The 26,402-nt window shown below is 31.8% G+C and overlaps 1 protein-coding gene across 3 annotated transcripts; it reads right to left on the bottom strand.

Annotated features, from left to right (window-relative positions):
• Window positions 1-4,858: 4,858 nt before the first annotated feature.
• LOC124430149 (SKI family transcriptional corepressor 2) lies at window positions 4,859-24,809 on the bottom strand. Of its 3 annotated transcripts, none has more exons than XM_046976314.1 (6): window positions 24,549-24,809; window positions 24,158-24,459; window positions 23,291-23,913; window positions 22,419-22,762; window positions 7,931-8,060; window positions 4,859-5,040 (listed from the first exon to the last, which is right to left on the bottom strand). In XM_046976314.1, the coding sequence occupies exons 1-6, from the start codon at window positions 24,645-24,647 to the stop codon at window positions 4,940-4,942; spliced, it is 1,599 nt and encodes a 532-aa protein (XP_046832270.1). In that variant the 5' UTR covers window positions 24,648-24,809; the 3' UTR covers window positions 4,859-4,939. The 3 variants fall into 3 exon arrangements, with proteins under 3 accessions (XP_046832270.1, XP_046832271.1, XP_046832272.1); XM_046976315.1 differs by having other exon boundaries at window positions 23,291-23,883; XM_046976316.1 differs by having other exon boundaries at window positions 24,158-24,809.
• Window positions 24,810-26,402: the final 1,593 nt, after the last annotated feature.

Raw genomic sequence — 26,402 nt, 5'->3', positions numbered from 1 at the left:
TTTCTTTTTTTTTTCTTTTTTTTTTCTTAATATTATCTCACGTGTTAAATGTTAAAAGATCTCTAAGAGATCATTTACAGAGTTAACCATGCCCAAGAAGACATGATTTACTATGGTACAGACCACCGCACATCCATAATGCATGTCTCTTTCTCGTTCGTATAGACATAATTGTATGCGATATTACCCTAGGGAAGGGCCATTCCTCTTGTGGCACCTCGGTAACAAGGCATACCATCGGCATCAACCTTGCCTTTTTCCCAGATGGCATTAGAACAAGTTAGATCGTAAAGTTACACGAGCAGCACTAACATTCTGAAATCTCAAGTAGCCCAGCCCTTCCACGTTAGCCCTTACCACGTTCTTTCTATTTTAATCCGCAAGATCGAGCCTTCCTTTCATTTTATTTTTTCGCGTGAAAAAGGGATAGTCAGAGGAGAAAGAAAAAGAGAGAAAGAAAGAGAGAGAGAGAGAGAGAGAGAGAGAGAAAGAAAATATTATTTTTCGATGCCCAATTACAGACTCGCTTCTTTCTTTCTTTCTTTTTTCTTTTCTTATTTTTTACTTTTTCTCCTTTCTTCATACTTCCTTCGCATGCATCATTTGTGATTTTTTTTGTTTCCTTTCTTTTTCTTTTTTTTTGTTTGATACAATTTTAATAATGATTTCTTTTTAATTCTTTATATATGTATATTCAAAGGAAGAGAAAAAAAGATCACTTTTTTCTTTCTATCCTTCGTTTACTGAAAATAGGGAGAAAAAAAATGAAAAGAAGAAGAAGAAGAAGAAGAAGAAGAGGAAGAAAAAAAGAAGATGAAGGAAAAGAAAAAGATGAGGATGAAAAAGAAGAAGATGATGATGAAAAAGATGAAATAAAAGATACATAGATAATTTGAAGGAATTATATACTTTGCCATTTGTAAGGGGATACAATGCGTACGCGTGCGTGCATCTTTCTCCCCCCCTCTCTCTCTCTTTCTCACTCTCTCTCTCTCTCTCTCTCTCTCTCTCTCTCTCTCTTTTTCGAGTAAGTAAATACGTATGTACGCATATACAATCTACTACATACTATTTCGAAAGAGGAGGGTTGTTTTTATTAACGTAAGCGAAAGAGGGGGTACGTAAGCGGCTTATTTCCTGCAATTAAAATATTTCTTTAAATATCCCCACCTCTAACCCCCAGTTTTTTCTCATACAACTCGATTCATCTATTCTCTCCAACCCCTTACACCCACTTTCACCCTCTCTCTCTCTCTCTCTCTCTCTCTCTCTATCTCATGCATATACTCTTTTATACACAATTTCATTGTGGATAGCTCGACTTCGTATTTAAATCGATGCTCGTTATACCAAGCAAATGAGTTATGCTAAACGTTAAACATATAAATCGTTTTCGATAGGAGCTAAGTTTATTTTGTTTTTTTTTTTTTTCTTTTGCTTTTTTCATTATATCGTTTCACTTTTCTTTTTCTCTTTTCTTATCTGTCTCTTTTATTTCTTCGTTAATATTTTTTTATCTCTCGCTTTTTTCTTTCTTGTTTTTTCTTTATTTCTCGCCTAATAAAATGTTTTTAATGATAATTATTAAAAATGTTCTCGATCGACATAAATAATTATTAATATATGAATAATATAAATATCGACATAAATAATTATTAATATATGAATAATATAAATAATTATCCGTAAATTTTATTTCGAAATCTTTTCTTCTTTTTTTCCTTTCGTTCGATACTATCGAAAAATATTAAAAGCATAGTTTCCCCCACCTACCCTCTCCCCCCCCATTAAAACGAAGTCTAATTAATAAGTGCGAAAGTTGTCCTTCTATCAAGGTTATTCTCAATTATTTCAGATATTAAATTTTTCTTTTATTTGAGATTATTTCTGTTTCTTTTATCTAACAAATTAAAAAAATTAAGGATATCTATTTTCTACTGAAAGCAAAATCTAATAAAAAACCAAATACACACACACACACGCGCACATATATATATGTATATATATATATATATATATATATATATATATATATATATATATATACGTATATATATATATATATATATATATATAACGAAAAAAAATTTTTTGTATATATTAAATCTATAAAAAAGAAGATATCGAGAAAATTATTACCATTTAAAAAAATATCTTTCGTTAAACAATAAACGTATGAAAAATATCGTATAATATCGAAACTGTAATCGACTGTGATCGATATATATATGTATATATATATACATATAATAAATTGCTAGTGAAATAAATCTAATAATAAGTACATACGATCTCGAAGAGATATACCTATATATATACATATTTCCTCTCATACAAATTTCTCTTTCTCTTTCTTTCTTTCTCTCTCTCTCTCTCTCTCTCTCTCTCTCTATTTCTACTTACGTACGTTTTCGAAGAAGAAAAACACAGGCGGTCGTATCGTTGAGACGTGACGTACTTAAAAGAGAAAAATCTCAAGCTCTCTATATAAAACGCAAGATTTCTCCCGAGAGAGAGAGAGAGAGAGAGAGAGAGAGAGAGAGAGAGAGAGAGAGAGAGAGAGAGAGAGAGAGAGAGAGACAGAAAGACAGAGAGAAAAAAAGAAAGAAAAAAATGTGAAGTTTCCTGCTGCTTCCCAATTTGCCGGAACATTAGCCGCTCGCTGCGTTGCTGTTGGTGTGTATGTGTGTGCATATATATATATATATATATATATATATATATATATATATATATATATATATATATACTCAAGGAGAACAGATATTATTGACAATCATTCACATCAATTCGTTGATTTAGAGTTGGATATCAACAAAGAGAGAAAAATCCAATTTCTTCGAAAGTAGATTTGAATTTTTTTCTTCTTATCCTTTTCTTTATCTTTATTTTAACTTTACTTTATCTTTATTTTATTTTATTCTGTTTTTCTTAGTTTTTTTTTTCTTTTTTTTTTTTTTTTCTTATAACCATCCTCGAGGAAAAGAAATTAAAAAAAATAGATAAAAAATATGAAAATAAAAAGGGGAAAGAAATATATAGAGGAGCAGCTCGCGTGTCTCGAAATCTCGAATTTTGCTGACGATCATTTTTTTTTACGATCTTAAAGGGCCACGAAAAATCTTACCAAGGTATTCTTATTCTCTTTCCCTCTCTCTCTTTCTTTCTCTCCTCTTTTTTTCTCTCTTTCTCCGTTAAAAAGGGCTTCTGTTCACTGAACCGTCCTTGGTTGCGTTCTTACTATTCGTTGGAAGACTCCCCAAGGATCTTAACAGTGAGATATATCCATCGAGCAAGATTACACAAGTGCGTTTCCACGATGTACTATGGTTCCTCCGGTAATTGAAAAAGATTTGTTTCTTCTGTCTCTATCCTATATTTTTCATCTCCTGCCCCTCCCTCCCTCTTTCTTTCTCTCTCTTTTTCTCTCTCTTTTTCTATTCATCTTTATTTCTCTTTTTTTTTTCTAAAAAACTCACACATCCAGTCATAAATCACTAATGACATTTACCTGAGACATATTCGCGAATCTATTCTTAAAATAATGAATGCGTTTTAATTCGTCGATGAAATAATAATAATAATAATAATAATAATAATAATAATAATAATAATAATAATAATAATAGTAATAATAATAATAATAATAATAATAATAATAATAATAGTAATAATAATAATAATAATAATAATAATAATAATAATAATAATAATAATAGTAGTAGTAATAATAATAGTAATAATAATAATAATAATAATAATAATAATAATAATAATGAAAAAGGTAGGGACATATTATACCTTTTGATGTTATTTTTCGAATGAACGTCACTTTATTTTTATTCGGAATAAATGAGTGCTTTTTATTTGACTACGATTAACAGTGCCCTTCTCCTCTCTCTTTCTTTCATGTTCATCCCCGTCCACGCTCTCGCCAACGCCCCCGCAAACGCCCCCACCAAGAACAACAAACGAAGGTATTTTCTTTTTTATTAGTTTATTTATTTACTTATTTATTTATTTATTTATTTATTATTTAGTTACTTTTTTCTCTCCTTCTGTTCTTTTTTTTTCTTTATTATTTTTTTGCTGCTTTTTTCTTCTTCTTTTTTTTTTTTTCATCTACCTGTCCCCTCTCCGTTCTCCCACCTTCTTAATTTCACTCACACCGTCGTATACTCGCACGCGCTTTTTTTTTGGGGTGGGGGTTATTTTTTTTTATATTTTTTTCTTTTTTTTTTTCTTTTGATTCATTTTCTAAAATTGTCGATCGTAGAGAGAATATTGTACGTGATAGTGCGCGAGAAATAGAGAATTAACATCTAATTAAAATGATTACTTCGCTAATAATAATAATAATAATAATAATAATAATAATAATAATAATAATAATAATAATAGTAATAATAGTAATAATAATAATAATAATAATAATAATAATAATAATAATAATAATCATAATAATAATAATAATAATAATAATAATAATAATAATAATAATAATAATAATAATAATAATAATAATAATAATAATAATAATAATTATCATAATAATAATAATTATCATTATATAATATATAATTTTATAATACAGATTAACGAGAGAGCCGATATGAGATACGATGAGAATTTCGTGAGAAGGACGAAGCGAAAGAGAGACGATTTCTCTCTTTCTTTCCTTTTTTTCCTTCGTCCTTCTTTTTTATGTCTTCTTTTTCTTTTTTTTTTTTTTTTTTTTTTTCTTGAAAACTTCCAAAATTTCCAAATCGAACGAGAAAGAAAATACAACGACGACGAAAATCGATTATTTTCTTCGTTTTCTTTTCTCATTTTGTTCGTTCGTTCGTTCGTTCATTCGTTCTTCTTCTTCTTCTTCTTCTTCTTCTTCTTCTTCTTCTTCTTCTTTTTCTTCTTCTTCTTCTTTAAATCGAGCTTCGATTTAATTTGTCGGTGCTGATGGACTATGCATCTGTCCGTAAAATATACCACGTGGACGACAGGCCGAACAATCGGATGTAGCTCTCTCCGTTGATTCGTTTCCTGTAAAAATCGTATATTCGTCTAACAAAAGAAAACAAAATGGTATAAAAAAAAGAAAAAAATCTATCAAATTTTCTAATGCCTTTTTTTTTCTATTTTTTCTTTTTTGATCCGAATTAATATGCAGATAAAATATGGATATATCATTGTATATAATTTCATTTAAGATATATATATATATATATATATATGTATGTGTGTGTATACACAATATATATATGTATGCGCGCGCGCGTGTGTGTGTGTGTGTTGATTGTTAATTTGAACTTAATTTAATACAGGACCGGTCAAGTGCTTTGCCAGATGGATCAACAAAAATATCCCTCAAAAAATAATATCGTATATCAATTGTTTCAGATAAGCTTACGAAATCTTTTAAGGGACGAATTTATTTTTCATACTGCAAAAATGTTCCTAATTGATTCTTAAATCAACTTACCCAGCGCGACTTTTGCCACTAGCCTATGTATATTAATTATAATCTTAATTCAACTTTATGATATTATATTCATTGAAATATTTTAATTTCTGAGTAATAAATATATCTATATATTTTTTAATTACTTGAATAATGTCGAATATTATCAGAATAAGATTTCATTTCTACGGATTCTATGGAAAAAATGTCGATCGTAATGTTTTTCGTTTCAATCTTTTTTTTTTCTTTTTTTTTTTTACTTTTTCATTTATTTACTTCTTTTTTTTAATAATAATTTTCTTTTTTTATTCCTTTAAATCCTTCTGAACAGTTACGTCAATCATCCGTTAGTCAATGTACCTACGATTCACTTCCAATGGATCCTACATTCGCATTCACCGCGAAGGTACAACATCAATGTTTCTCGTTATTTTCGGCTTACGTCTACTTCGAATAGAACGACCACGATATTCTCGAAACAGCGTATCGATATAACCAACACAACGGCAAATACTCTCCAACTAACGAGCCGATTTCTGTACTTACACATTATATATATATACATATATATTGACATACACACACATATGTACATATATTTTATCTTCTGGATTAATATAGAAACTAAATGTCTTTATATATATATATATATACATACACATATATATTCATGTATGTATGTATGTATGTATGTTTGTATGTATGTTTGTATGTATGCATGTATGTATATTTCGTTAAGTTGTTAAGTTCCTTTTATGCATATATGTATTCACAATTAGAGAAAGATTGGGAGAGAGAGAGAGAGAGAGAGAGAGAGAGAGAGAGAGAGAGAGAGAGAAATAGTGATTTTTCTTTTTTCATTAAAGGAATATATATTCAAAAAAAAATAAAAAAAAAAAAAAAAAGAAAGAAAAAAAAAACAAAAATTGATACATTTTCAAATGAACCTGATGTATGAAATCATACAAATTTTAATTCCAAAAACTGAATTGAAATTACAAAGTCCTAATTAATACTCTTATTACTCTCTAATACAAATAATAAATTATTTTGCCTTTTAAGAAATAAAATCTATTATTTAAATAACAAAAATTGATTAATTACGATCTAACTTTTGTTACAACGAATAATTTGATTTTCATACGTATAAACGGGACGAGAATAAAATCGGATAATTATTTTTCTTTCTTTTTCCTTTTCTTTTCTTTTTTTTTTTGTTCTATACGTTAAATATACCTACAGGATGATCCGATTAAATAAATTCGGTATATTGATAATATATAAATTTGAAAATTTTCTTTGATTTCGATTAAATCTGTAGAATCGTGAAAGGAGGAACACTATCGTCAGACATTTATTTAAAGTGGTAATAACGATATTGGTCAAGTATTTGTCACGCGTTTTCCCAATAATATGTATGTACATATATACATACATAAATACATACATACATACATACATACGTACATATATATATATATATATAAATATATATGTACGTTCCATGTTTCGCATTCGTTTTAGATATGCGCAAGCGTCAAGAGAATCACGCCCCTTCCTAGCGACGAGAATCCACCCGCAACCCCTTACCGTATTACTACAGGCCGACACATACACATACACAGAGAGAGAGTGAGAGAGAGAGAGAGAGAAAGATCCACCCTCCGTCTGATATCAAGGCAAACCTCGTTCCCATTTAACACTTCAGTCGCGACTAATTACGCTAATTGATTGAAACTCTCCTCTCTCTCTCTCTCTCTCTCTCTTTCTCTCTTTCTCTCTTTCTCTATCCATCTATCTATCTATATATATATGTATATATATATATATATATCTTTCTCTCTCCTTCTATCTTCTCCTTCCCTCATTCTATATCCCCATCTCTATCTCTCTCCTTTGAATCAGTCTAATTACTAAATATCAAAGTTACACGCGTTCCGATATTCAGTAGGTTTAAGTACCAACCCGCACGGTCCTTTCACGGCCACCGTATCAAACTGTAATTTGGCCTTTTCTTGTCTAACGGATGGTGGTAACGTCAGGTAATTGCTAGAGAAGACTACACGTTCTTCTCTTCTTTAACTAATTACTCGATATATATATATATATATATATATATATATATATATATGTTATATTATATATTAATTAATTAATATATCTGTTTTTGTATGTCGATCATTTTTTGTATTTTTTTTTTCATTTCTTCCTATCTATTCTATTTCTAATACCAATTCTAATAATGATTAATAATCTACTTCGACTCGTATCTATTTTATGACTATATATATATATATGTGTGTGTGTGTGTGTGTGTGTGTGTGTGTTTATGAGTTAATTATATATCTTTTTTTTGTAATTATTTTTCTTTTAGTTTTTTTTATTTATTATTATTCTCGTTTGTTTTTTTTCTTATTCCTATTTTTCTAATTCTAATTATAATTACGATTAATAATTAACTTTGACTTGTACCCTTGAGTATATTTAAGTGCCGATAAAATGATCCGCCGTTCCATGTTTCAGGATTTCTTGATACTATTGGCTCGGCTTTGATGTCACGCAGGGACGCACTTTCTTCCGCTATTTTTTCTGCTTCTCGTTCCTATAAACAAATTAAATATACATATATATATATATATATATATATATATCGTTTATATAAGTTCGAAGGATTTTTTAAAATAATGATAATAAAAAATAACAAGTAAAAAATAACAATAAAACATGGTATATATATATATATATATCATGTTATTAAAATAATAATTCGACACCTATCTAATTAAATAAGCATTCTGTTATCGTTATTGTGATTAGATGGTGAATGACTGAATGAAAAGTTTGTTTGCATTAGAGTGGTTAAAGAGATGACTCGATATTTCAAATGGCTAAATGACATTGGAGAACTCTGTTATGCAACGATGACCACCATCGAGTTCCCAGCATAATATCCTCCTGGTTATTCTAACATAAGTTGAATAGGGAACGGAATAGCGGACAGTTGAATTTACCTTGGTCGTTCCTGCTTTGTTTAATGTTTCCGCTGATAGAAATCACCGAATTACTTAAATTAATTTCCTTTTTGCTTCTAGAAAGTATGCTCATGTGTATGTATGCATATGTGTATGCGTATGTATATGTGTGTGTGTATGTATATGTGTGTGTGTGTGTGAGAGAGAGAGAGAGAGAGAGAGAGAGAGAGAGAGAGCTTGCGTGGATCGATCTTCGTGAATTATTTATAAAGACAAGTCACAACAACTCTTCTTTTCTTCTTCTTTTTTTCTTTTTTTTTTTTTTTGAAGGAACATCAAGGGACAAAGTGCGAGAAGAAAAAAAAATATATGTCATTACATAGCAATCGATGTTGGTTAATTAGCGTGTCTAATAATAATTAAGGAAGAAGAATTGTTAGTTAAAAGTCGATCAAAATCGAATATCCGTCGTCGATGTTATATATAGCTCACGCACGAGCTATATTATTTCATTAAAAATAAATCGGACCAATTTATTTTAACTTTCTGTTACTTCCCTTTATCGTGTGACATATTCGAGAAAGCTTGAGGGGGGAAAAGTAGAGAGAGAAAGAGAGAAAAAGAGAAAGAGAAATATATATACATATATATATATATATGCGAGAACACGAGAGAGACAATAGGTTGGTATAGGTACCGAGCTTGGAGAATTTGCACGCGAGAATGCATTTTTAATAAAAATTTTACGCTCCCGTGTGCTGCTTCTCGCCAACCTAACGATCGTTATACGCTACGTAGATTTAAACTAGTAAAAATAAATTTCATTTGTGGAATAAATAATATCAAAGTAATCTATTTTTATCTTTCTTATAAGTTTTCCTTCTTTTTCCCCGTCTTTTCCTATCTTTTTTTTTTTTTTGTTTTTTTTTTTGTTCTTTTTCTTTTTCAATCGACATAATCGTCATTAACGATGATTCAATTTCACGCAATTCATCGTTTCGTTGTTCTCAATGACGCGACTTTTTTCTTCTACTCTTTCTAACGAATACAAAATTATGAAAAATATAATTTAAAAAAATAATATATTCCTGATAATAAGTAAATAAAAAAGAAAAAAAAAGAAAAAAACCGTGAAAAGGCATAATGAATGAATTGAAAATCGTATGGATGCACGAATCTATTTGTGCGAAATATATTAATCGATCGAACAATGATGAGTCGTTTTCGATTATTATTGAAACAGAGGTGAGAGCTTTTTGTCAAACCATTCTGAGGATATACAGAGTGTAATGGTAGATGCACGAGTAGAGATATAGTGTATACCACATATATATTATATGTTCGAAATGACAGTCGGAACCGATTGTGTACTACCGCGTTACGTTACTAGCATACTATAATAAAATATTCATACTATCGTGACGTTTACGTTGTCACGTAACATACGAACGACGAAGCTACGATGATTACATTTACTTTTGCCTGAGTATTTTGAGAGAGAGAGAGAGAGAGAGAGAGAGAGAGAGAGAGAGAGAGAGAGAGAGAGAGAGAGAGGGAATGATATATCGTTCAACGCAATATCGTTTCGTATATTTCTGACGTTAAAAGTAAAAAATTAAATAGGATTTTTTTCTTTGCCCTTTTAATATTCTCCCAGGTCGAACTATGTCGCTAATATTTTCTTTACAAGAATTAATTTTATTTGATCAATCACTTTTTTTTTCCTTTTTTTATTTTCTTCTTAGAAATCTTTTTTTCTCAAAAAACGATCTGAGATATCTTCTTCTTTTTTCATTTCAAGGTTTAGTTCTGATTATAAAAATTGCATTGTTTTCTCTCTCTTTCTCTCTCTCTCTCTCTCTCTCTGTCTCTTTCTCTCTCTTACTCCAGTCGATGATTTAATGAAACGTTCGTGATTTTTAACGAATTAATGAAAAAAAGAAATTTTTCTTTCTTTTCTTTTTCACCTTTCTTTTCTCTAACATGAATAGACGATCGAGATTTCGTTATAATTATGATTTCGATATAAGATGATCTCTCATATCCACATCACATGTTCACGAGAATTAATTAATTCTATTCAATTAAATTTATTACGAAGGGCGATTATCTGACAATTATTATATCTTAAGATTGGTGAAAACGAAATGATAATTTGTTTTTTGAAATTAATGAAATAATAAACAGAAAAAGAAAAATAAATAAATAAATAAATAGATAAAAATTTAAGTTTCCTTGAAATGATCGATCTTTTTAGATACTCATTCATGTATTTAAGATGTCGTCCATGACATATATACTTCTCTTTCTCTCTCTCTCTCTCTCTCTCTCTCTCTCTCTCTCTTTCTTTCTTTCAAAGTTTCCATTTTCATACGAGCAAACATTAATCATCGTCCAATGGCTAATGGCTCGCAGAGAGCAACGTAACCGATGAAACTTTTATGCTATTTGGGATTTGAAGTAATTAGGTATGTTTTGTGTATGGAAGAATAAGAGGGTAGGTGAGTGGGTGTGGGAGGAGGGAGAAGGGAGGAGGAGTGTGTTATGAGGGAGCCTATTCGTAATAGGAGAAAGGGAGGGAGGGGGTGAGGGTGAGCATAGTCCTTCTATTGTCGAATAATTTGTTGAGTTAAAGCGAGGGATTCGTTTGATAATCGTTCCTTCGCTAAATACATCCTTTAAATGTTTTTTCTTCTTCTTTTTTTCTTTTTTTCTCTCTTTATATATATATATATATATATATATATATATATATATATATATATATATATAAGTTGATTAATACTGAGAAAAAGAAAAAGAAATAGCAAGTTTATCCTCGTTAATACATTATCGAATGAGTATACTTAAAAATTAATTATATTTAAAAATTAATTATACTTCAAAAACAAAAAAGAAAACAAAAAAAAAAGAACATTCGCAAATTACATTCGTTGTTATTATTTTAATTCGAATTATTATTTCAACAAATAATATCAATTTACATATTGTTATAATAAATCACGCGATTGGTATTAATTCGTTGAAGAAGTATATACGGGAAGATTTCACCATAACGAATTGATCTATCAAGAGTAACGAATTCACATCGTTACGCTATTATAGTACTCTAAAAGGGAGTTAGGAGTATGGTTATTGTTAGGAACATATGTGCTAAAGAAGGATATATATTGACTCGAATGTATATATACATATACATATATATATATATATATATATATATATATATATATATATATATATACCGACCACCTGCTCTTTCGATAAGAAAAGAAAAAAAAAGAAAGAAAAGAGAAAGACAAACTTAAAAAAAAAAACGTGACAATTACAAATCTTATGGGAAAAAAAAATTGTTAATACTATGATTATCTGACGATAAAGAAAAAAAATCTTGATTATAAATCGTGAACGAACATATCTCTTTCTCTCTTTCTCTATCTTTGTACGTGTGTATATGTGTCTTTGGATTTTCTGGATTACCCATGGGTATCGTTCGAGTGACAGATTACATGGGATAAAAGAAGATAGAAATAGAAATAGGAATAGAGCTCTACTAAAATTCTTGCCATGTAGGCCTCGTTACGAATCGCATTACACGATCCTTGCAATCCTATGGTTGGTACGTGACGTGTACCTACTCGTGTATTATCTCGTGTGCACGATAGAGAAAAAAGTAAGAAACAAAACGATAAAAAAAGAAAAGAAACGAAAGCAAAAAAATAAACAAACCAAAAGAAAACGTAAAGAAAGAAAGAAAAATTGTTGAAATTATCGTGATCATTTTTACTCTACGTCATCATTATTTTATTTCTTTTTATCCTTTTACAACGATGCCTATATATTTCACTTGCTTACTATTTACTTTATTTCATCTTATTGACAACAATAATAACTAATAGAAAGTGATTATTAATATATAAATGCAAAATTAAAGTAGACACGTTTCGCAATTATATAAGATTTTTGTATTTTCCGATATTCACTTGTATAGAGTATTAATTAAGAAAATAAGAAAAAATAATCGAGAAAAGAAATGTCGTATATCGTTTATAAATTTTATTATTATTATTATTATTGTTCTTATTAATCTTATGCATTTTTCTTATTAATCTTTATGCATTTCTAAACTCACAAAAAATATATATATATATATATATATATATATATATATATATATGTATAAATACGATCGAACAATTAGAAGAAAGGAAATAAGAGGAAGAAAAAAAAATAGAAAGAAAATGTATCAATTCTCCATTCAATACGTTTTTCGCATTCTTGAATGAATTCTCGCAATTTGTAACTCCGTTGAGCCGGTAAAGTAGGAATCCTTAGCCACTATCATCATTGAAATCCACCCCTAGTATACCCAACAACTCTCTCTCTCTCTCTCTCCCTCTCTCCCCTCTCTCTCTCTCCTTCTATCTTTCACTGATCCTATCCCAAAGTAAAACCGAACGAATCCCTGGCTTCAGAATATCGAAACCAGCAACCGAAATGCCGGCATAGTCGTTCAGTGAGGGGTGATGGGTAGATTGTTGGAGCAGGGAGGGGAGGAGGGAACCATCTACCTGACGCAGTTACTGGTGCTATCGTGTTGTTACTGCCGTTTCACCGGCCCATCCTCGCGTTATGGCTCGCTCAATTGTTTCAGCCCCGTTGATCCAATAAAGGATTACGGCGAAACAATTGTAGCGTGCAGAACCACCCTCCTCCTGCCTTTTTCCTCTCTCCCCAACATCCCGCCATCACCATCTGCTCCACGTTTCACCCTGTCTCACCCCTGTTCCGTCCCGTCCGATCCTGTCCCGTCCCGTCCCGTTCCGTTCCGTTCCGTTCACCTACACCCCCGTACTTCAGTACTCCGTTCGAACAAACTCGTTCCGTTACACGATGGATTTTACCTAAACGGTAAAACTTTCCACCAACCACCCCCACCACCAATCCCCCTCACCGTTCTTTCTAACTTATTCTTCTTCTTTTTTCTTTTTTTTTTTTTTCTTTTTTTTTCTTTTCTTCATTCTTCTTATCAACGCTTATCGATCTCCTGCTTTTCCTCTTTTTACTTTTTATTTTCTTTTTCTTTGTTTTATCTTTTATTTTTCTTTTTGTTTCTTCGTTTCGCTTCGTAAATATGTATTTTATTTCGACAATCTTTCTTCTTTTCTTTCCTCGCATATTTTATAATTTTGTAAATATTTCCTTGTGAAATGAATAGTGCGAAACGAAAAGATACATAATGATCGAGAAATTTTCTCAAGAGGGGTATTAAAAATTATCACAATTACTATATCATTATTTAATGGCAGGTTGAATTCTTATAAAATGATTTTATCTTGTCGATATCACCGTAAGATATATAAAATTGAAATAAATTCCATAAAATTACTATTCATCCATATATAGTATGAACGAAACGATAATTTTTTCATTATAGATTTAGGTGACATAAAAAAGAAAAAAAAAAAAAGTCAAATCGAATCGAGATTACCGTAAAATTTTACGAATCTAGTAATTTTTACTATTTGATAAAAAGAAAAAAAAGAATCAGCTGATCTTACAAACCTTGCGTTCTTACAATTTGACAAGAAAGAAAGAAAGAAAGAAAGAAAGAAAGAAAGAAAGAAAGGAAGAAAAAAAAAAGAAAGCCAGCATTAATATCACGTAATAACATTTAAGAACTTTTCAATTGACTCTTTTACAAATGAAACATTAGAAATTCATTAGACGATTATTATTTAGAATGATTGTAAAACCCTATGTTTAAAGACGAATTAGATCGGATAGAATCGAATTGGGATAGGATCGGATAGGATCGGATCGTTGATTTTCATGATCGGTTGACGAACATCAAGTTCGTTTCGAAGCGAAAGTAGAACAAGTTAGAATCGAGAACGGGGAACAGTTCGATGGGTGCAAAGTTAATACGCAATCGCGTTAGTCGCATTGCTTTCGGTCGAACGATCTCGTCGGAATCCATGCACCACGGAATTATGCCCGGGAAATTGATTATACTCTCGATAATTCCAGACTTATATGGTAACGTTATCCGTCCCTTCAATGAATCTAATTCTATTAAAGTACATACTCGTCACTCGTATATATATACATACATATATATATATATATATGTATACATAGATAGATATCTATTATTAACAACTTTTTTACTTTGTTACTTTTTTTATTTCTCTCTCTCTCTCTCTCTCTCTCTCTCTCTCCCTCTCTTTCTCTGTCTCTTTATTTTTATTTATTATCACGCATTGTACGTGTACGTGTTTGATGATAACCAAAACCATTATCAAAATGTGTACTTTCATTCGTGCGTCCAATGAAATTAAAATACGTTAGAAAATTAATTTTAAGGTATTTATTTTCATTTCTTTTTTTCTTTTCTTTTTGTTTTCTTTTTCTTTTTTTGCTATTATCTACAAATATCCATTGGTTTAATTGTCAAAGTTATTGCGAAATAATGTTTTTCGAAGAGAACACTTTTTGAGAAAATAAAACCTTTTCTGTAGATTTTTATAACGCATAGATGGATTAATACTATTGAATGAAACTTTTCAATGTATCCCTTTTCTTTTTGTTTTGTTTTGTTTTCTTTTCTTTTCTGTGTGTTTTTTTTTTTTATGTTGACACAGTTCCTTTATCAATGGGATTTTCTTTTATAACTTTGATAATACGTGCGAGGGAGGAAGTTCATTACGAATCCGTCGTCGTGTCTATCGTAAACGATTTTCTCGAATGAATCGACAAATCTAATCTCAAACAGGATGGAATTCGATAGATACGTCGTAATCTGTCTTTTTTTTTCTTCTATTTTTTTCTTTTTTTTTTTTTTTTTTTTTTTTTGGTATCGATGAAAACGGTCTTTACTTGCTCTTTTTTCTTTTTTTTTTTCCCCCCCAAAGAAACGATCTCTATCATACTATATTATTTGCTACGAGTTAGTTTTAAAGATCTCGATGAATTTACTTTATCGATGCAACAAAAAGATTGAATTGAGAAAAAAGAAAAAACGGGGAAAAAAAGAAAAGAAAATACAATTCAAATTTGATGTCAACATTACTAAGAATTAATTTCAATCGATTTAATGAATTAAATTATTCGATAAATGAAAATCGAAACATTTATTTTCAATTAGTACATTATTCATTTAGTTTCGTTGATTAAGAAAATCAATTGTTTTTTATTTAATACTGTTAATTTTTTAAATCATACAAAAGTGAATAATAATTAAAAAATCAAATTGAATATTATATAGAAAGAACTAGCAAAAAATAATTATAATAATAATAAAAAGAAGATAAAAAGAAGACGTATAAATTCATAACTTAACGAAATATTTTAATTAAATGCTTTTTAGAAATAATTTAATATAACTGTTCACACACATACACACACACACACACACACACACACACACACACACACACAGAGGGAAAGAGAGAGTGAGAGAGATTCTCAGAACTTTTTAAGTTAATGTTTACGGAAAGATATGACAATTTTTTCGATTACATATAATCAAATCTTCTCTCTAATATCGGTAATAAGAAGACTGTATCGCTGTCATAAAAAAAATTGAAAAAGAGAGAGAAGATGAATAAGAGAGAGAGAGATAGAGAGAGAGAGAGAGAGAGAGAGAGAGAGAGAGAGAGAAAGATGAAGGGAAAGTGAAAAAGAGATAGAAGATATTCGTATTGGATTTGAGGGCTTGCAGGGCGGAGTTGGTCCTGACTAACGATAATAATTAAATCAACAGTCACCGCCCTCGCTTTTGATGGCATCGTATTTCGACACAACGAATTCCCATAGAAATTGAAAATGAATAAGACACGAACAAAACTTCTCATTTATCTCTCTCTCTCTCTCTCTCTCTTTCTATATATATATATATCTTCTTCCCTCTTTCATTTTTATTCTTTTCTCCTTTTCGTTGACATTTCAACAACCATGATCATAAATATGATTCGAGGATATATTGCATTTCAGTCTATAATGAATTGAAAATGTTATGAGGTTAAATATATGAACGTAATAGTAAGAGAGTGAGAGAGAGAGAGAGAGAGAGAGAAAGAGAGAGAGAGAGAGAGAGAAGAGACACCCATACGCAAAAACAATCTAACTTATATACTAAGTATATACTATGTACTATACTTATATATATACACATACATATATATATATATATATATATATGTATATATATATATATAAGTATATATACTTAGTATGTCAGTCCAATTTAATCACAGAGTGTCCCAAAGGATTTCTCCCTTCGTATACGGATAAAAGGTCAACTACTGGCATTTCAAAGTAAGAAACTTCTTGGAGCTTTGTTCAACGACTCTTCAAAATGCCTGCTAACATTTCTTTATTTAACGATTCTTTTAAAAAAGGGATAGACAGATAAAGATAAATAGATAGATAGATAGATAGATAGATAGATAGATAGAGAGAGAGAGAGAGAGAGAGAGAGAGAGAGAGAGAGAGAGAGAAATAGATAGATAGAGAAAGAAAGAGAAGAAAATATAAATCGTTTTTACGTAGGAAAGGAAAATTTATTTTGAAAATCCTCTTTATATACTGGGAATGGATCAAACGATGTGTTAAAAAAGTATATAAAAGAGAAAAGCAACCGAGAGATGGGAGGGAGAGGGGCTCCAGAAAAGAGAGAGAGAGAGAGAGAGAGAGGTAAAAAGTGAGGAAGAGTAGAAGAGGGGGGAGGGTGAGGGTAGTAGAAAAACGATAGAAGGTCTCTCTTTAGGAAAGGCTAATGACTCTCCAGACGGTCGAAGTGCAATTAAAAGTTGCGGTTGGAGCTAACTAAAACGAGTCGTACTTTGATTTAAACGTTTCCGAAGTCCACCCCCGTATCCCTTATCCCCGTACCTCGCAGCCCCTAACTCCTCTCCCTCTATATAACCTTTACCCGTTCTCTCTCTCTCTCTCTCTCTCTCTCACTCTTCCTTTTCCTCTCCCTCTTCCCGTTCTAACCTTCTCCGATTCTCTACGTGACGTTGCTTAATTGCATTTAAATGAATGTCCGATTTCTCGTGAATGTACCTTTATCTAAAAAGAAAAAAAAAGGGAGAGAAAAAGAGAGAAAGAGAGAGAGAGAGAGAGAGAGAGAGAGAGAAAGAGAGAGAGAGAGAGAGAGAAGGAGATTGGGAATGAACGAATGAAATCTCATGAATTCAGAAATCCTTTTCGTATTTCTCGAAAGATGTAAAATCGTATTAAATGTCAAGATTACCTTTCTTTATTTCTTTCTTGCTTCCTTACTTTTTTCTTATTCTTTTTTTTTTTTTATTATTATTATTATTTAGGGAGAATAAAAGAGAGAGAGAGAGAGAGAGAGAGAGAGAGAGAGAAGTACATAGATAAAAGTAGATTTCACAGATGTCCCGAAAATGAAAACGTTTCGAAATCCTCTCTCTCTCTTTCTTTCTCTCTTTCTCTTTCTATCTCTCCTCTCTCTTTCTCTTTCTCTTCTCAGTCGGTCCAGCGGAGCGAGAAATAACTGCAAATAACGTTCGGGGATTACTTAGTTACCGCAACATCCGAGTTGCGGTCCTACTAACATAGCCTCTTCTGTCTCTCTCTCTCTCTTTCTCTATCGGTCTATATGGTAGCTCTCAGTAACTGGGTTTTCACTACATACCGTCTCTATCTCTCTTTTCTCTTTCTCTCTCTTTATCTCTCTATCTCTCTATCTGTGGATAGCTTAGTGACGGATATATATATATATATATATATATATATATATATATATATATATGTCTATAGAATTCTACACGAGATGTAGCTACGTATACACGCGTTAACCATCTTCGACAGAGCAACCGACTGACTGAGTTAGAGTGAGTTAGAGAATGAGTGAGCGAGCGAGTGAGTGAGTGAGAGAGAGAGAGAGAGGGAGAGAGAGAGAGAGAGAGAGAGAGATAGTGGAAGGGCTGTGAATCTCTGCACAAAATACGGCTCTGTGCTCCACTCGACACGTTCACCGACAAGGGGGAATTGAAAAGCTGTCTGGCAATCCGGATGGCTTATCCAAGCCTATCTCTCTATCTCTCTTTCTTTCAACATCCCTCACTCACAAGGTCGATCCGTTTTCCCGTTTTGTGCTCCCGTTACGTTCCCTTCTCTTTCTTCTCTCGCCTTCCCACTTTCTCCCCCCGCACGGCCGTCCGAACACCATCCCGTCCTACCTTTTCTCTCCTCTTCTTCTTCTTCTTCTTCTTCTTCTTCTTCTTCTTCTTCTTCGTCTTCTTCGCTTTTTTCTTTTTTTCTATATTTTTTTTTTCTATTTCTTTTCCTCTTTTCTCTTCTTTTTTTTCGCTCGGTCGGATTTAGCGGAGTTTCGAGATTTAATCTCTGCCTGCTTTTCTTTTCTTTTTCGTGTTTGTTTTCGTTTTGCCTTCTTCCTCTCTTTGTATTTTTTATCCACCTTTATCCTCCGCTTTGTTATCCACAATTTATAGATATCTGACTGATGATGATAGGCAATTATAATTCTTAATTTTTTCTAACATTTCTAGTACGTATTTGTTAAGGATCATATATATATATATATATATATATATATATATATATATATATATCGTATATGTACGTATATATATTTAAATATTCGTAATCGATTACAAAGAAGTTTTGATAAATTGTCGAGCTGTTACTCGAAGAGAAAGACTTTTTAGATGGCATTTCATGATAATGCTTGTGCACGTGTAGATAACTGTGCATGTGTAGATAAGTATGCTTGTATTCGTTTATGTGTATTGGATGATCGTTATCGCATGCAATTGTTGGATTTTGTCATGCAAGACTTATGCTATGGATCGATTAAAGGATTTTCCATAGTATTAACGTTAAATCATTTCTGACGAATAAAGAAGAAGAAAAAGAAGAAAAAGAAGAAAAAAAGAATCGTATTTAAACAAAAATGAAAAAATTAAAAAAAAAAGAAAAAACAAAAGAAAAAAAAAAGAAATTAAAAAAGAAAGAAATAATATTAAATTAATCATTCGATAAATATCTAAATTATAATCTATCCTTTTGTACATGATTATATCGAAAGATTTTTTTTCTTTCTAACATTATTGACACATAATAAAGCGATATATAATCATGTTACAAATTATTTATAAATTATTATTTATATTATTTATAATAATTAGAAAAAAAATGTAGTACTCGTAAGAAACAAAACAAAGAAAAAAAAAAAAAAGAAAAGGAAAAGAAAATATTTATTCGATTGATTTCATTTAACAGTTAAGTTTATAGCGTATGTAGTATAGTATAGATGAATGTTGTCGTTATGACATATGTGTATGTGTGTGTGGAAATAATATCGTTCATTTAATTATATCATTCTAGTAGAAACGTATATATATATATATATATATATATGTCATCTAGGTGAGTCTATTACGGATCCTACCAATCGGCATCACACGAGCTGTTGAGTTTGTAATGGTTACGGAGTATTTACTGACACAATAATTATCGCGATTGACGAGGGCTGCCGTACGAGCAGTCAGACCGCAGAGCAAATTCTAGGGACATCGAGTAGTATTACATTGGTAGACATACTCACCCCCCTCTATTACATACCTATCTATCATATCCTACCTATAACCCTTTCGTCTCTCTCTCTCTCTCTCTCTCTCTCTCTCTGTCTCTCTATCGAGTCTATGGCAACATCAAATGATCGATTTCCCATGATAATCGTGATATATTCTATTACATGATAAATTCAATTTCAAATGATCTCATTTTTAGGATCTCTTATATCAGAACTTTTTGCATTTCTCAAAATTTTTTCTTTTTCATTTCTTTTCTTTTCTTTTTTTTTTTTTTTTTTTAATCGATCGATTAAATCTCTCATACAAAATTTCTTATCGTAAATATACTTCGTAATCAATGAAAAGATGGATCTAATTCAAGCTTAATGAAAACAAAAAAAAAATTTGTCATATATTTTATTAACAATTAACGAACGATTTATAATATTTCATCTTATTAAAACTATGATAAAATATATTGTTCTGTTATCATTTATCAATATATCAATATCAATAATTCACTTGTGCATATATATCTATGTACGGGTGCGCGTGTATTATATCGATTAAAAAATATATATACCTAATGATTAATTATGCACATCGATGTATTATACGATCTGTTATCATGTTTCTTATCAATTCAAGCTTCTAACGTTGTTAAACAAATCACTTGAAGGTTAAGATAATGCATCTCGTTAATCGAGGTTGCAGTAAACCATTGCGTGGTATTTATTTGTGTACTCTTTAAATGGCACGTGACCATTGTTAAGTTCTCAAGGGAGAAACAGGTTACAAACGGTAGTACACGCCACGTTCGATGCCGGTAAACACTTGGTAAATACACACACACACATTCTCTCTCTCTCTCTCTCTCTCTCTCTCTTTCTCTCTCTCTGTCTCTTTGTGTTAAGTGTAGGACCACGCTAGAAATATGTTATAACGTGCTTCGTCGCTTTCGTTTTCAAATTTCTCTCTCTCTCTCTCTCTCTCTCTCTCTCTCTCTCTCTCTGTATGGCTGTCTTTTTCTCTCTCCCCGTTTCATGTCGACTAGCGTGTAATAGCGTGGCAAAAGTTATGCGTGCAAAATTATATGTATGCAAGTAGGTACAATCGCCCTTTCCGTGAACCCGCACGCGACTTTAAAGGGACACCGAAGGGTACGTTCTCTGACTTCATCCAAGTCTTTTCTAATATTTTATTTTATTTTGTTCTTTCTTTTTTTTTTAAGAGAGAATATATTTTACTCGTCATTTTTTCAATTTTTCATTGTCTCCTACGATTAGTCTCACCTCTTTTAATTATAATAAAATTTTCAACTTACAAGAAGAACAAACGATGCAATATCGTCAATAGTAAAATGAACGAGTATAATTTAAAAAAAAAAAAAAAAAAAAAAAAGAAAGAAAAATGAAAAAAGAAAAGAAAGAAAAAGAATAATTTAATTTAATTCTTTTGTTTATTATTTCTTTCTTTCTTTCTTTTTTTCTTTTCAATCAATTTATTTCGAGAAATAGATATAGGGAGAGATCGTCGGTAGAATGATCGTCGTCGATCGTTAATCATTCGATAGTGAATAAAGTGTTTCAGGAGAACTTTAATAACGGAGTATATTTACGTTGTAAATGAAGCAGTAGAGTACTCCACCCAACTCATGAGAGATCCCACGCTCCCGATGTAAACGAAAACGAGCGCGTCGACGTCTTTCGCGTAACTCGATACGGACAAACAGTTTTGGTCGTAGAGTTAATCGAATTGCTTTTCTCGAACATTACTTACAAAATGAGTTCTCTCCGTGTTTTCTTTCTTTTCTTTTTCTTTTTTTTTTTTTTTTTAAACAGAAGAAAGGAGAGAGAGAGAGAGAGAGAGAGGAAGAGAGAGAGAAAGAGGGAGGGAAAGCACACACAAAAATTATTCTATTGTTAAATAAATTAAAATGGAACAATTGTTCCATTGGATATTTTTTAATCTTTAACAAAATCTCAAGTATTATAGTCTAAATAAAAATGATCTATAGTATGCGTATAGTTAATTAATAAAAGGAGGATGGACATGAGATGGATGAGATGGATGAGAAGGATGATAGTAAAAGATTAATTCTACGACATTTGATCAAACATAAAATTAATTAATATAAATAATTAATCGATCGATTTCTCATTGATTCTTCTCAATTTATAAAGAAAAATCGTTAGATCGTATATCGCGATGATTTCGATTATTATTGATCGTGATACGTACGTATGTATGATTTACGTTTACGCGTGAAGACGCAAGTTTTTTTTTGACCGAAACAAAAAAAAAAAGAAAGAAAAAAAAATGAAAGAAAAAGCGTATTACTTGGTTATGATAATAATATATTTAGATAATTGATATAAATCAAATGGATGAAATGTATTAACATTTAAATCGACTCACCGTTTCCCGAGGTGGACTCCAACATTGAGGAGATACATTTCTACCAGTGGAATGACTAGCGATACCAGAATTCGTAGCTGAATGAAGATTGTGAAGGGTAGCGTTAAGTGGTGTCCCTGGATCGTCCTCGGTCGTTTCTATGTCGACCTCGTCGTCTGAGTTTTCCTCTTTGCCATTGGAATTGCCATCCTGAGACGTTTCTTGAAGCGAAGCGAGTGCTTGTTCACCGATCGGTGGACCACGAATCACTGGTCGAAATGCGGACTGATGTAACGGAGGATTCATCGTTGGTAAAAGCTGAGGTTCAGTCGGGCTGGAACCACTTATCGGTGGTGCCATTGGTCCTGGCAAATTGAAAAAAAAAATCACATTTCAACGATCGTTAATGTCATTTGGACATTTAATTGGATATTTAATTGTCGCGCTATTTAATCATAGTCGTGTCTTATTGGATGTTGAACACCAATTTCCATCTGGATCAGATCAATTTCAGAGCTCGATTAAAACAATTTGCGCGTTGCATGATTCATAAATTTTTTTCTTTATAATGACAGAATTGAAAATCCGTTTACAAACCTATTGATTATTATTTCCGAGGCTTCAAAGAATATACAGTATTTTTTTACGAATTAAAATTATTCATTATGTATAAATGAGAATTGTTTAAAGTGTTTGAATTGTAGCGCACGTCCAAGTGCCTCAAATTTGAGAAATTATTTATTTTGAGACGTGCACAATTAGGGAGGAGGATTATTTTATTCACGACAACTTAACGATCAACTTGAATTGATTCATTTCCTCGTCGATAGATCCATTTAATATGCGATATCGAAAATGAAAAGGTAAAAGAAACGTAAAAGATTTTCGTTTACCTGGAAATAGGACCGGGCTTCTTTTGGCGAGCCAAGGTAATGCGTACGGTGGAAATGCAAATCCCGGACTTTTGGCTACAGCCACGGCAGCTGCCTGTTGATGTTGATGCCAAACGTAATCCATAACGAGACTCCTGGACAATGGTAATGGTAATTCCGGAAATGGTGGTACTCTTGGATGCGTCGGCGATGATACGAGAGTGGAAACCGGCATGGTCGGCGATGATCTTGATTGTTTAGCCGGGCTAGGTGATTCCCTTGCATTCGGATTACTCAATAATCTTTTTCTCGTGCCGCCATTGAACATTGCCTTAACGTCTTCCCAAGCGTGTACCACTTCATCCGGCGGATTACCAGATAATTTCATATGCCTGCGCCACGAATTGAAATTGGCCGCGTCCGGTTGTACGTATTTGTCCGACGGGCCGATTCTATGCGAATGGAAGATGAATTTGTTCGGTGAAAAGAAGAGACCGCAGTAAGCGCATTTGATGCACTTTGCCCTTGAACTGTTATAACGTGCCGGCAGGAATGCACCACGGCAACCCCAGGCACACTCGTGGTGAACAGAGAATGCGAAATCTTCCGGTAACCTGTGATCAATCCCAACACTTTTTCTTCCTCTATATTCCCCAAAAATTTGTAAAAAAAAAAAAAAGAGAAAAAATAACATTTTTTTTAAACCTATAGATATTGAAGGGGAGAGAAAAGAAGAAGAAAAAGAAATGAGAACAAAAGGAAAAGAAAAGAAAAGAGAGAAAAAAAAGAATCAACGAACGGGAAAAGGAAAAAGAAAAAAGAAGAGGAAGAGGAAGAGAAGAAGAAGAAGAGAAAAGAAACAAAAAAAGAACAAAAAGAAAAACTTACCTGGGTGGTGCGTTATCACCGAGAAAAGATTTACAAAGCCTTTCGGCTTCCCTCCGAGTTATCATTCCGCATCTTCTCGAGGACACCGGCATTGCACCAGCACGACGCAGTATCTCTAATTGAACCGGTGTACATTGTACGCACGTAATACCCAACGCTACACGACGATTATGGATTTCGTTGTAGCTGAATTGCTTCAACAAGGTATTACTAATTTGTGCTAGGCAAAGCCTTTCCTGTCCTTCGATGACCAATGAAACGATGTGAATCCCATAAAGCGATACGGTACCAACCTGCAACTCCTATAGTTTTAGATGTACCACGTGCTCCCAAACAAATAAAATTACATCTAACGCATACCGTATGTAAGAACGAAATCATTCTTTCTTACTTGATTTGGCTTTGAATGTGATTGCGATTGCGACGATTGTCCGCTGGATTTTTGACTTCCGGTCAACGGTGGCATCGACAACACCGCTGGACCGTCCATCCTATAATACAGAAAAAAAACAAAAACGAAACAAGAAAGATTGCATCCTCGTTTTTTCTTTCTTTCTTTCTTTCTTTCTTTCTTATTATTTCATCATTATTATTACTTTCTCGTTTCTTTTACTTTTCTCTTTCTCTTCATTTGTCCGAATCCTGTCCCTTCCCCTCCTACCCCCCTTCCGCCCCTATCCCCACACGCCAATCTTTTTTCCTTTTTTTTTATTTCCTTCCTTTCTACGAATTCAAATTTTTCGAAGAAAAAAAAAACCCCAGGAGATAAATCATATGACCGTTGATATTTTTCAATCGTTTTTGACTTTTTCATTCGAAATGAAGCTAACGTAACTCACGCCCATACGCGTTTCCACGCAATGGCGACTGGCCGGTATAAAAAAACGAACTGCACGGATGGAAGCTCTTTCTCTTCATCCCCTTCTCTCTCTCTCTCTCTCTTCTTCCAACATTTCCTCCCCACCCCTTCCCTACGCTCGTGTAATTATATTTATTACATTTTATCGATTACCTTGTCCGCTCGAACGAACGCAAAGTCCGCCGCCATTAAGCGTGTTCGCGCGCATTTAGCTCAATTAAATCGGCTTCGTCGGGTCGCTACTATTCTCTCTCTCTCTCTCTCTTTCTATACATATATATATATATATATATATATATATATATATATATATAAAACTGTCTATCTGTCTCTCTCTTTTTTTTATTTATCTCTTTTTTTTTAAACTTCATTTCCATCGTTTTTTCAAACGATTGACGAACGAAAGAAAAAGCTTGGAATTTGTGAATCACGAAAAGAAATTATTCGAGGGTGATTAAGTCACGTGACCTGTCCTTGACGGATCTTAATTATCGGCTCGAGAACGATTGGTTGATTCCCTTTTTTTCTTTTTTCTTTTCTTTTCTCTCTCTTTTCTACATCGTTTAGAGTTTCAACAAATATTTTCTATCAATCTTCATATTTACAATATTGCGTTAGATTTGTTGAAAATATTTTTTCTTTATTTTTGATATAGATGAAAATAATAACAACTATTATAGAGGGAGAGAGAAAGAGAGAGAGAGAGAAAGAAAGAGAGATAGTTAATGAATCAGTTATTACATCTAATATTCCAATGTTAAATATGATACACCATAATAATCTTGTTGAATAAGCATTGTAAATCATATCGAAACTTTCAAAATAAATTCTTTTGAAGGGGATAATCCAAGAGTTTCCAAATTTTTGTAGGGCATAAATTAAAATACTTAAATCAATAATCCACCAAAAAAAAAATATATATATATATATATATATATATATATATATATATATTTTCTAGTTTCAATTGTTGCGTACTCATGCAAATGACGTCAAGTAAATGACGTCAGGTCTATGAATAAAATTACTCAACTTTGAATACGTAAAGGACAAAAAGGAGGAAGAAAATAATGAAGGAAGAAAAACTATGTACGGTGAAGGGAAGTGGTGAGATATACGGAAAAGAGAGATTGGTAATGAGAGATTCTTATCCTCTTAACTTCTTATGAATTTTTCTTTATTCATGCGGTGAAAGAAATCAGATGAAGAAGAAAATGAAAATGAAAGGAGAACGAAGAACGGAGAACGATGATGAAGAATAACTATATAATATAGAATAGGTTCGTTCTTGTTAAAGGAGGAAGGATAACTCCTTCCATTAATTTAACACTCGACGAATACTTTATTGGGATTGTGAATTTTCCAAGGGCTAAGGAATTAAGTGTT

This window comes from Vespa crabro, chromosome 17, assembly GCF_910589235.1.
Source record: "Vespa crabro chromosome 17, iyVesCrab1.2, whole genome shotgun sequence".
In the NCBI taxonomy this organism is placed as follows: domain Eukaryota; kingdom Metazoa; phylum Arthropoda; class Insecta; order Hymenoptera; family Vespidae; genus Vespa; species Vespa crabro.
This window is presented reverse-complemented; position numbering and strand designations above follow the sequence as displayed.